The sequence below is a fragment of the Onychomys torridus genome, unplaced genomic scaffold, assembly GCF_903995425.1.
Source record: "Onychomys torridus unplaced genomic scaffold, mOncTor1.1, whole genome shotgun sequence".
NCBI classification, from domain to species: domain Eukaryota; kingdom Metazoa; phylum Chordata; class Mammalia; order Rodentia; family Cricetidae; genus Onychomys; species Onychomys torridus.
In genome coordinates this window covers 1-13,306 of record NW_023413182.1, presented here as the reverse complement: position 1 = coordinate 13,306, position 13,306 = coordinate 1, and the positions used below count along the sequence as shown (strand labels likewise).

At 37.7% G+C, this 13,306-nt stretch overlaps 1 protein-coding gene across 1 annotated transcript; it reads left to right on the top strand.

Annotated features, from left to right (window-relative positions):
• Positions 1-9,689: 9,689 nt before the first annotated feature.
• Positions 9,690-10,352, top strand: LOC118576175. The gene has a single exon (XM_036176528.1). The coding sequence runs from the start codon at positions 9,690-9,692 to the stop codon at positions 10,350-10,352; it is 663 nt and encodes a 220-aa protein (XP_036032421.1).
• The last annotated feature ends 2,954 nt before the right edge of the window (positions 10,353-13,306 follow it).

The window sequence follows — 13,306 nt, the reverse complement described above, 5'->3', positions numbered from 1 at the left end:
TATTGGAGCCAGGTGCCTATGGTGAGACACTTTGTGCAGCCTTGGTGCAGGGAGGGGGGTCTTGGCTCTTCCTCAACTGAATGTACCAGGCTCTGCTTACTACTTTGCCTTGGAGGAGGTAGGAAATGGGGGTGGGTTGGGGGGAGGGGAGAAACCTGGTTTGTGGGAGAAGGGAGGAGAGGGGAATCTGTGGTTGGTATGTAAAGTGAATAGAAAATCTCATAGTAAAAAAAAAAACAAGAGAAGAATAAGCATAATTCAGAGTAGAGAAAATAAATCAAAATCAAACAAATAAAAACCCCCAGAAAAAGAACAAAAAAACCCAAAACAATAAATGTTTCCATTAATTTTTAAAAAGTTAATAATAGCAGTGAAAAAAATAGTTGTGTTTGGCAGGTATTAATTTCCCAAGTTGTAGAAATATTTGAAAAATGTATAGGTCCTTGAGCCTTTTGAATTCTCCATAGACAAGTCCGGTGTTATTCTGATGGGTTTGCCTTTATAAGTCACTTGGCCTTTTTCCTTTGCTGCTCTTAATATTCTTTCTTTATTCTGTATTTTTGATGTTTAATTATTATGTGTCAAGTGACCGTTTTGGAGGGGGAGTCTAGTCTGTTTGGTGTTCTACAGGATTCTTGTATCTTTGTAGGTATTGCTTCATTAAGTTGGGAAAGTTTGCTTCAGTGACCTTCTTGAATATATTTTCTGTGCATTTGAGTTGGTATTCTTCTCCCTCTACCCTATTATTTTTAAGTTTTGACTTTTCATGGTGTCCCAGATTTTTGGGACATTTTGCATCATGACTTTTTTGGCTTTGGTATTTTCTTTGACTGAGGAATCTATGTCCTCTATTGTATCCTCTACACCAGAGATTCTCTCTTCCATCTCTCCTATTCGGTTGTTATGCTTGCTTCTGTGTTTCCTGATGGTTTACTCAGATTTTCTATTTCCACCATTCCCTGTGTTTATGTCATCTTCATTGTTTCTATTTCCCTTTTCAGGTCTTGAACTGTTTCTCTCACATGTTTAATTGCTTTTTCATGGTTTTCTTGGCTTTCTTTAATGGGATTGTTGATTTCTTATACTTTTTTGTTTGCCTTTTCTCAATTTCTTTGTGGATTTTCCCCCATTTTTTGTTTGCCTTTTTTTCAATTTCTTTAAGGGAATTTTTCATTTTTTTTCTTGAAAGGCCTCTAGCATCTTCATGAAGCTATTTTTATAGTTGCTTTCTTCTGCTTCTTATACATTGTCACATTCAGGTTTTCATGTTGGAGAAGGCTAGGTTCTGGTGATTCCATATTGTTCTTTATGCTGTTGTATGTATTGTTGCATTGATGTCTGCCCATCTTTTCCTCTAATAGGTATGAGATCCCTGTGTCTGAGCAAGTTGCTATTGGTCCATTCTCTGCTTATTGTTTCAAGGGGCCTCTTTAGGTCCAAACTCAGCTATTGGTCTAATTGGAGCTGGGAGAAAAACAAAATAAATTTAAAAAAAACCAACAACAACAAAATACTTAAGAATTACCTAGAAAGAAGAAGCTCAATTAAGGGATTCTCTCCATCAAATTGCCTGTATTAAAGTCTATATGACTGTTTGTTGCTTAGTAATTTTTTTGGGTAGTAACTTATGTAGGATGGCCTGGCAGATAGTGGGCAGTAGAAAACCTGGGCCTCTGGTCATGGATGATATAAAAATGCAAATTGAGCTTGCTATGGGAGGGGGGAACTCAGTAAGCATTGTTTTTCCTTGTCTCCTGTTTGATTCATTTTCTGTCTTTGGTTTCTGCCTTGAGTGCCTGCCCTAATCTGTTGTAGCAATGAGAGCCACATGAACCATTTCCTCTCCAAGTTGAATTTGGTCATGGTGCTTTTACCCAGCAATAAAACCCTTAACTAATATCCTCAATGTAACAGAGTTTGAAGGAAAACACAGAAATATAAATGAAGGATATTTTATTATTCAAAACAAAATACCCCATGGTTTTATACACATATATTCTGCTATATATATAATCTGTTTATATAATATATAATCTATATATAGGCAATATCTAATTTGTGTCTATATCTAAGATGTTTCCAGAAGGTACGATGGCCCCAAAATCTCCAATGAACACACTTTGCTCAAAGTAAAATGTCTATCCTTCTTCCACACACATAACAGATGGAAAGGGATGGGGGATAAGAGCTTCTTTTACTTAATTTCAAATAACTATCTGTGCTATGCCCATCAGGCATTATTGTGCTTATTTAATGCATGATTTCAAAAGTAAATTCCTCTTTTAAAGACTATTCACATACAAAGGGAAGTTAAACACACTGGTCCTTTATGGCTAAGTATGACTAGGAAGATATGTTCCTTGCTCATAATCCACCATTCATCTTTAGTTGCCATGGAAACATAAGAATTTCTAAAGTGAGTTAATTCTCTGTCAACTGGAGGTCACTAAAATTTGGACTTCCTAGAAGGGAAAAATAGGCAAGTATTTTTCACTCCCAGGTGGCTTTACTAATCATGTTTGAAATGGCCATTGACATGTGATTAATGTGTGTCAATGCTGCTGCATATTGTAAGTGTCTGGAAGACCGATGTGGGACTGCAGGTAATCATTGAGCTGCCCTGCAGGTTTTATTTGTGTAGCTCCCAGATGTTTAGTATATGAGTTAGCCCCTCTCTCTTGGTACCTTACCTACAAAATGGGGAAAATGATTGGATGGGTGTCCTTAGAGTCAGTAATATCAGATGTACAAATACTCCTGATGTGTTTAAATAAGGGTCTAATTAAGCCAAGGACAGGAGGTTAATGGATGTTTTTCTTCTATTCCTTTCTGTAGGGCTGTGTTTGTGGACAGGTAGTGTTCAAATCTGGTTTTGCCTTGGAATGCCTTGTACACTCAGCATATGGTGATTGAAAGTTTTGCTGGGTGTATTAGTCTAGGCAGGTTTCCATGGTCTCTTAGTGTCTGCATTACATCTGTGCAGGTCTTTCTGCCTTTCAAAGTCTCAATTGACAAGACCGGTGCTGTTCTGATGTGTTTGCTTTGATAAGTCACTTGGCCTTTTTCCTTTGCTGCTCATAATATTCTTTCTTTAGTCTGTTTCTTTAGTTGTTTAGTTATTATGTGGCAAGCGGCCTTTTGGGGGGTGGTTCTAGTCTCTTTGGTGTTCTATAGGCTTCTTGTATCTTAGTAGGTATAGCCTCCTTTAAGTTTGGCAAGTTTTCCTCAATGATCTGGTTGAATACATTGTTCTGTATTTTGAGTTGGTGTTCTTCTCCTACTTCTATCCCAATTATTCTTAGGTTTGGCCTTTTCATTTTGTCCCAGATGTTCAGGACATTTTTCATTATGACCTTTTTGGCTTTGGTATTTTCTTTGACTGATGAATCTGTTTCCTCTATTGTATCCTCTACACCAGAGATTCTCTCTTCCGTCTCTCCTATTCTGTTGGTTATGCTTGCATGTGTCTCTTGTTTGTTTACTCAGATTTTCTATTTCCACCATTCCCTGTGTTCACGTCTTCTTCATTGTTTCTATTTCCCTTTTCAAGTCTTGAATTGTTTATCTCACATGTTTAATTGCTTTTTTATGGTTGTCTTGGCTTTCTTTAAGGGATTTGTTAATTTCTTCCAATTTTTATTAGTCTTTCCCTCTATTTCTTTATTGATTTCTTTCAATTATTTGTTTGCCTTATCCTCCATTTCTTAAAGGGAATTTTTCATTTTTTCTTGAAAGGTATCTAGCATCTTCATGAAACTATTTTTATAGTTGCTTTCTTCTGCTTCTTCCATATTGTGATGTTCAGGTCTTGATGTTGGAGAAAAGCTAGGTTCTGTTGATGTTGTATTGCTCTTTATGTTGTTGTATATATTTTTGCATTGACGTCTGCCCATCTTTTCTTCTAATAGTTATAAGAGGTTCCTGTGTCTGAGCAAGTTGCTATTGGTTCAATCTGTGATTATTGTGGTTTTGTCACAAGTGGACTCTCTATGTCCAACCTTAGCTACTGGTCTAATAGGAGCTAGGAGATTCTGTATCTCAGGAAACTGCTCTTTGCTCATCCTAAGCTAGTTCATTCTGAGACTCACTGAACCGCTCTTTGTCTTATTGGGGCTTCTGGTCCAGTCAGCCCTGTCAGATTCTGTGTATCAGGAAGCCTCTCTTGGTCCAATGAGAGGTGGCAAATTCTATGTCTCAGAAAGCCACTCTTGGTCTCATGAGGGCCTGTGGATTTCTTGTGTCAGGAAGTCATTCTTGGTCCAGTGAGAGCTGGCAGTTTGGTTTCTTTGACTCTGGAAGTTACTGGGGTCTCAGGCAGATGGGTATTGGGACAGGGCACGTAGACTGCATGTTCTGGTGGGGGAATTTTGTGGTGGGTCCTTCCCAGAGGAGTTTACAAAATGATAAATTTTATTCTTTGAGAAACTGTTACACTCTTGAGGCATAGTATTATATGCTTTTAATCTTTGCACTCAAAAGGAATGCAGATGTCTGTGAGTTTGAGGCCAGTCTCATGTACATAGTGAAGTTCAGTCCAAAGTTACACTGTGAGACTACGATTCAAAGCAAACAACCAAACAACCAACCTACCAACCAACCTACCAACCAACCAACAAACCAACCAATTCATTATGTACATAACCAGTACTACAGCCATGTGTTTAGTGTAAAACTGTAACAAAACAATTTATTCTTTAGTTTTTGAGGAAGAAAAACAGATTAATTTCCATCAGTAGCAATAATGCTATTTTGAGTTAGATTATACTTGATTCCCCCATTCTGAAAATAGTCAAATAAAATGTCATTTGGCTTAATTTCCTTAAATGCTGTTAAGGATTGTAAGCTGTAGATAATTTTTAATATGGACACTTTAGCTGAAGAACATCGTTTACATTACATTTCTCTAATTAACTTCATGTGCCAGGGTGCTATTTTCTTTATGGAAAATCTGAAATTCATGATGACTTATTTTGGGTAATTTAAAAAGTAGTATGTCTTCAATAAGAAGCAGATTATTTGGCTTTGCTTACTTTACTTATCTTTCCTCCTGAAGAATAATAGAGTGGTCATAAAATCCAAGCATTTGAAAAAGTGACTGAAAAACATCATTACAGATATTCATGTAAACTTTCAACACTGTGATGGTGAGGTATGCCTTCAGAGCTTTAATCCAAACAGGTGCAGATTTAATGTAGCATTGAGTGTAAAACATGAATGGGAAGGAGGAGAAAACTAGGCACAGTAGGAACATATGATTACTAGTTGGCTTAGACTATGGGTTAGTTTTCTTCAGTATTCTCTAAAATTTTTTTTAAACATCGCATATTGAAAAGAAAAGTCCTAGTTAAAATAATTTCCTCCAATTTTTAATTCAATGGACCCTTTAATTAGATTATTCCTTAATAATAACACTGTAAATATAAGCCACCACATTAAATGTTACCTTCACCTTTAGCTCTGACTTACATATCAGCAGGTGTGTTCTAAGTAGAATTTTTTTACACTCCCAGGTATTGAGAACAACTGCTAGAAAAAAATCCTAGGAGTATGCTGCAGTGACAATTAGAGTTCAGAAGGTCAACCTATCAGAACTAAGGGTCCTGAGAGAGGAAACCATCGTGTAAGTCTGGTCTATATCACATCAATCATTAATCCAGTTTGTTGGATGCAATCCCTCATTTGAGGCCCCATCTTTCAAAGAAACACTACTGTGTTTCAAGTCAATCAAGGATAGGGAACAAAATCACCATTGGGATTTGTAGCAGAGGTCTCAAACAAAGGCATGTTGTGCATGTCAGCCAACTTCTTTGCTTTATTTTCATGAGACCTGGTTTCAGACTACCTCTGGCCTTCTGGGAGTTCACTATGAATACAAGTCACACCTAGAACTCACAGAGATCAGGCTGCCTCTCTCTCCCATTGGTGGGATTAAAGTTAAGGTTCACCACACACAATCATCAGTTGACTTTTGTGCCATGCTCCTGAGCACCTGATGGATGCTTTTCAGGTGACATTCATCCAGCCGAAAATGTGGCATACCATTTGCCAGCAAATGTTGTTTGAATGCTTCTATCTAAGATGGCAGGCTGTGGAATCTTCCAAGTTGGTCACATACATAAAAACAACAACATGCACATTTATACAGTAGGGCTACACCATGCTTTTTATGAAACATTCTTGAGTTCCCATTTCCTGTAACAGGATGATTATGTACTTCCCATTGATCTCCACAGCTCACTCCCAAAAATTCACCCTGATTTTGGTATCAGTGTGTTCTGGAAGCAGCCATGTAGCAGAAAGTGTAGGATTTGTTTACAAGTACATTTTGAAGTAAAAAGATAATGTATAAGAAGAAAGTCAAACTTTCCATTTCACTTTTTACCACCTTTTACACCCTCTGGCTATTTTTAATTGTATTCATACAGAATAGTATGTTCTCAAAATTTGACCATAGTAAGAAATAACATTGTGTAAATTTACATAGCTTTATATCAGTTTGTAAGAACTGAAGAAGTGCCAGGTGGTGGTGGTGCAAGCCTTCAATCCTAGCACTCTTGAGGCTGAGTCAGGTGGATCTCTGTGAGTGCCTGGCCATCCTGGGCTACCAAGTGAGTTCCCAGAAAGGCACAAAGCTACACAGAGAAACTCTGTCTCAAAACACAGAACAAAAACAAAAACAAACAGAAAAAAACAAAAATTAAAAAAAAAAACCATCAACAACAAAAAAACGTAGGAATTACCTAGAAAGAAGCTCAACTAAGGTATTCTCTCAGTCAAATTGCTTTTAGTCAAGTCTATAGGACTGTTTCTTGTTTAGTAACTTATGTAGGATGGCATGACAGAAAGTGGGCAGTACAAAACCTGGGCCTCTAGTCATAGATGATATAAAAATGCAAACTGAACTTGCTATGGGCGGCAACTCAGTAAGCAGTGTTTTTCCTTGTCTCCTGCTTGATTCATTTTCTGTCTTTATTTCTGCCTTGAGTGCCTGCCATAATCTGTTGTGGTGATGCTCTATGATGTGGCAATGAAAGCCACATGAACCATATCCTCTCCAAGTTGAATTTGGTCATGGTACATTTATCACAGCAATAGAACCCTTAACTAGTATCCTCAATTTAACGGAGTTTGAAGGAAAACACAGAAAAATAAATGGAGGATATTGTTCCATTCAAAACAAAATACCCCATGGTTTTATATACATATAATCTAACATATATATATGATGTTTCCAGAAGGTACGGTAGCCCCAAAATCTCCAATGAAGTCACTTTGCTCAAAGTAAAATGTCTATCCTTCTTCCACACATATAATGGAGGGAAAAGGATGGGGGATAAGAGCTTCTTTTACTCTATTTCAAATAACTATCTGTTCTGTACCCATCAGGCATTATAGTACTTATTTAATGCATGATTTCAAAAGTAAATTCCTCTTTTAAAGACTATTCACATATAGAGGGAAGTTAAACACACTGGTCCTTTATGGCTAAGTATGACTAAGAAGTTGTGTTCCTTGCTCATAATCCAACATTCAGCCTTAGTAGCCTTGGAAACATTAGAATTTCTAAAGTGAGTTAATTCTCTGTCAACTGGAGGTCACTAAAATTTGGACTTCCTAGAAGGGAAAAAGAGGCAAGTATTTTTCACTCCCAGGTGGCTCTACTAATCACATTTGATTTCACAGGACCCATAATGCCAGAAAGGGGCCATGGACATGTGATTAATGTGTGTCAATGCTGCTGCATATCATAAGTGTCTGAAAGCCCCATGTGGGACTGCAGGCAATCATTGAACTGCCCTGCACGTTTTATTTGTGTAGCTCCCAGATGTTTAGTATATGAGTTAACCTCTCTCTCTTGGTACCTTACCTACAAAATGGGGAAACAATTGGGTGGGTATCCATAGAGAGTCAGTGATATCAGATGTACAAATACCCCTGAAGTTTTTAAATGAGGTTCTAATTAAGCCAAGGACAGGGGGTGAATGGAAAGTATTGAGTGATGAAGGGGTTGGAGTGACATTTCTCTGAGCTGAAACATCTGCCTAATAGAATTTCTTTTTCTGAATGTGTTTCCACTCTTTCTCTGACCCCAAATATGGTCATTTACTATTACTGGGAACAACTTCTTTGATCCTGCCACTCTTCAAATGAATCTTCTTTTCCAGACTACAGAAAGGAATAAAAATGTTATGTTATATATGGGAGCTATCAAATATGGGCTTTATGAATCACATGCATCTACTCCACACGTTTCTAACACTATAAGAAACAGATACTGACAAACTAGAACATTTTTTTTCTGGAACAACAGCAATCTTCCTCGTGTTTTCAGTTCTGCTTTAAAACACACTGTTCTTGTAGCCCATTGCTTCATTCCTGCTTCAGCAAGGAAGATGATGTGGTCAGGGTGTTGCCCAAGCCATCAAGAATTGTGAACTCATCTTGCTGATGAAACGTCTCTAGTAGAACAGCTATTGCCTTCACTCAGTCAGGAAGCACATTCTACAGAGACTTCAGAGAGGGGGTTGCTGTTAGGAAGTTTTGCTAGCAAGAAGATCCAATGTGTAGGCCCCTTCAAACTTCTGCATGCACAGTTAGCAGTGAGGTTATCCACATGCCTTGTGAGTAAATGACTCACCTCCTTCCTTTCTGTTAAATGATCCAGTATTACCCCTCAGTGTATGATTTTTCTCCTTTTCATTCTAAGATTGGAATTGAGAAAAGGTGCAAAGAAGCTAGATCAAAGTTACTATACAGAGTGTAAATTTTCTGTGCAAGAAGATATTTGCTCCCACAAAATACGTCAGGATTCTTTATGTTTCACTGAAATGAAGCTAATTATCTGAAGGTGAAATTTTAAGTAAGAGATGGGTTATAATTGGATATATCCATTTTTATGGATTTATATGATTTTATTTGTTAATCATCCATTTCCCCTACTCGTCTGTCTCATTCTGTGAACAATTTCACACATAGATTTTGGTTTTTAGATACTGAAGAAGAATTCAGGGTTTCATGCATGTTGGATAATCAGTTTACCACTGAGCTCTCTCCCCAGGTGTGTTACAGTAGATGTTGATAGTCATCCTCTTTCTGGTTTCAATTATAACATATGTATAGCTTTCTTTAGAGAAGTGTACATTTCTGTAAAATACACAAAGTGGAATAGCGTTGTGCACAATCATGAGGTGTATCATTATGCACAGATCTCTTTGTATACACATATATGTTTACACAAATACGTAAAGTGTGTTATTATTTTTACTAAATGAGTTTACTGTGTAGATTATTTTCATTTTCTTTGGTTCTTTCATAGATGATTTTAGTTTGTAATAGTAATGAAATTCTATAGTACTATATTTTACAAATAAAAATTAATTTGAGCATTCCTCTGCTTCTTGGTTTTAAATATTTACAGATAGTAAATACAGGTAAAATAAGCATGGCATTACATATGATATTGCAAACTCTCTTCTCATTTTTCAGTTCTAAGCAATTCCTAATCAACAATATTATTATCTTCTCTGTGAAGAATAATAATCTATACATAGACCACTGAAACATCTCTATGTGACAACAGGAACAAGGTATGAGAGCTCAGGGCTCTTTAATCCATGACTCCTGTTTTCCTGCCTTCTCTTGTATTCTCACTGACTCTATTCTTTGATGCCTTCTTCAGATTTGCCAAAATGAAGGACTACATCTTCAAGTTGAGTGGCCTAATTTGCAGTACATCAGCTTTGGTGTTTGAAATCATCCTTGCAAACAGCCAATGCTGGCGCATGTGGGAGTTCAACAGCAAGGCTGTGCAATTTGTATCACTTGGACTCTGGGAAGCTTATTACACTCAGGACTTTAACATCTCTGGGTCTATGACCAGGATGTTGTTCCACATTCCTATCAATTCAACCTGGAACAAGACATCGGAATTTCAGTATTTACAAGTCCTGATAATGTGGTCCGTTTTGATGAAAATTCTAGTCTTGATTTTCAGTTCAGTGGCCATTAAGATCAGCTGTATGGAAGACCCATTCATTGAGATCCAACTGTTTTGCTATAAGATGTCTGCCATAATTTTGGCTGTGAGCAGCATTTTCACACTTGTTACTGTGACCTTGAACCACCTGGTAGACATCTATGGGGAAACCACTCTTGACTTTTCACCTGACTTTCCTGTTAAAAAGGAGGACATTATAAAGAAACACTACACAAATGTGTTCCCAATGGGTGTTCTTACAACCGTGATGTCACTCTTTGGCACAATTTTTTTTCTCTATGCGATGATCTCTTTGACAGTACAGAGTCAGGTGAAGGTCCAGTGTGCTTCCAACCTGGCTGAGCAAAAGGCCTGAAGTGAGGGCTCTGGCATTTGTAACATCTGCTAGGAGAATCCTTCATGAAATTGCCCATTTTTACACAGTCCTGTGTAATCACCAATTAATTAAATATAAAATATCAATTTGATTTCTGGGAGTGTGTCTAAGTTTTATTCCTTCTTTGCTGTCAAACACATTCCATTCTTTAAATGTTTTCACATTCTAAACTGCAGGTCATGGTCACATTAGATAGTGCCAACAAGCAATAGCAAGAAAGAAGAATAACTGATGGTTATTCTAAGGCCTGCAGAGGTGTTTGTCATGTTTCTTGCCTGTAATTGTCCTCTCATAAGTACAAAGCTCAAAACTATCACAACATGGCTTTTTATGATTTTTCATAAATCACTTGATCACTTGGGATTGTAGATGTTTTCATATATTTACTCTAAGATAGATGGTACCTCACCATCACAACATAGTTATCAACTGGCTGTTCCAGATCCTGTATTTACACAGACAGGTATGTCTTAATGCAGCCTTCTTGACTGTCATGAAGAGTATGCTTTCTAGCCAAGGGCCTCCTTCTTTCTGGTGCGTACCTGGAAACATCATGGCTTCTCATCAGGAATTAGCCAGAACTCCATTTGTGGACAGTCTGTCTACTTTAAGAAATGATGTTCTTTTCTCATACCAACCAGGAGATTGCAACTGATAAAATCTGCTAACAGGTAAGAAGCAGAGGCAACAGAAACTGTTCAAGGAACACTTGCTTAGGACCAATCATGAAGGAGAGGGTCTCTGGAGGGGTGCTGCAGAAGCCTATCAAAACAATCTGACCTCAGCTTCAGAGCAGATTCCCAGCTAGTGCACCTCCCACCCCCTTGTGCACTAGTTCACAACCTGTGGTTTGAGAGCACTTTGACAACCCTCTATCTCCAAAAATATTTACCAAGCAATTCATTAAATTAGCAAGATTACAGTGATGAAGTATCCATGAAAATATTTTATAGTTAGGGATCACTACAACATGAGGAACTCTATTACAGGGTTGCAGCATTAGAAAGGTTGAGAATCACTAGTCTAGAGGATACTGTTTGACTGTTTTAATAAAGTTTGTGTGGTTTCTTTATCCTTCCCTATGCCCAGAGACTATCTGTTTGTCTGTCAATTTGCAACTGATAGGGTCTCTCACAATTGTTCACTCCTGTGGGGAGTTGTTTTTGTGTCTCTCTCAGATCCATACCTTTCACTTTCTATCAGAAACTTTCACATCTCTGTTAATGTCACTGCTTTCAGGCTGCTACTGCATGCATTTCCTACCTGAGGTCTGGAACTGTCCTCCTCTGTCTAGCACCCTTCTCTACCAATTGTTATTTCCCTTTCCTGTCTATCTGAGTTTTCTTTCCAGGACTTAAGTTCTTAACCCCAGTTAAAATGGATGATACCTGCAAGCTTTGAACCCTCACTCAAGACCCATATAAGACACCTAAGAGTTGACTGTTGACCTCCACAGGTACATAGTTGCATATGGTCTACAATAAAATAACATATAAGCACTCCAAACACTTACACAAAGTAAATAAAAGAAATAATGTAATATTATGAAGTGAAATTGGCAAGAAGGGGCTTAACATGGTTAATACTGAATGATGAAAAGACAAGAGCTAGAATCAAGAAGAGGATAAGAGCTGTGTATGATGTCAAAGATTTCCTAGATTCAGTGTGAGTTCAGTCCTAAATGTAGATGGCATAATTCCATGGACCATGAACTCAGACTTCATAGAAGAAAGCTAGCTGCTTCCTAACTGCTGATATACTACTTACTACAAGCAGCTTCGTGTTCTTATCCTCAAGACATCTTGAGCATGATGGCATATTCCCTCAAACTGATGGCCAAAATAAACCTGTCCTTCCTGAGTTGCTTATGTCAGGACTTTTGTCCCAGAGATGAGTCAAGTATCTAACATGGTGGGTCTTGGTTGTGATGGTGGAAGAGGAAGATACACTGAAAGAAAAATGTCCATGTGAAATAACAAACATAGAAGTTGACCATGTGGAAGAATTGTAACTGAAGTTCCCAGGCAGCAAGTCAGGGCTGTAATGAAGTTCCTCCAAGGGATACTGATAGAATAGAACTTCATGATTGTTGACACTTGATATGGAAAGATCACATTCTCTCTAAGTATCAAAAGGCTCTAGAAAACATCCAAAAGCTTTGTTCAAAGTCTTTATAAAATATTCACTGTCTCATAACTATAAGTTTCTGTAAAATTAAAAAAAATAAATAAAGCAAGTTGAATACTTTCTTTTCCCAAATGGAGGGCATTAGTGTACAGTTACAATAAAATCAAAGCAAAACAAATAGCTGAATGCCCTGCATCTGATATTCATACAGAAACTCCTGGGCTCCAAAGGACCTAGTAAGTTCCTGTTCTCCAGATTTGCAATCCATAGCATGCACATTATATCTCATAGGCTCAGGCTGGCTCTACTGCACACCATTTTTTGTATTTGGTGGTCATACCATGGTAGTGGCATGTCCACTAACTTGAAGTCTCCAATGCATGTGGGCTGCACTTTCACCAATAGCCTCTCTTGTGACCTTTTGAGAGACTTTCACCCTGCCCAAATTGTGCCTAGATTGCAATCTTCTTTGATACCTCATTTCAATCCTGGAGTTTTGTACATCCATTAGGCTGCACATTCAACAAAGGATTCTTATGCCTCCTCATGGTCCTAAGCCTCTGATGCTATACATGTCACTTTCATACTTTCAAAGTCAGTACATTCTGGGGGGATAACATATATTTTCAGGATTGGCTGCCAGCACAAGGTAACGATGTCCCCTCTTGAATATAGCACATGTGTGATTATCCTCAGAAAACACTTCCCAGGAGATTTTCCTTCAGAGATGCTGATCTTTTTAAATTACAGATGATTACTCAGCTCCAGACAAGTAGAAACAGAATGCTAACTCAAAAATTGCACAA

Coding starts and splice junctions, on each gene's coding strand:
- LOC118576175 (XM_036176528.1), top strand. CDS start 9,690: ATGAAGGACTACATCTTCAAGTTGAGTGGCCTAATTTGCAGTACATCA.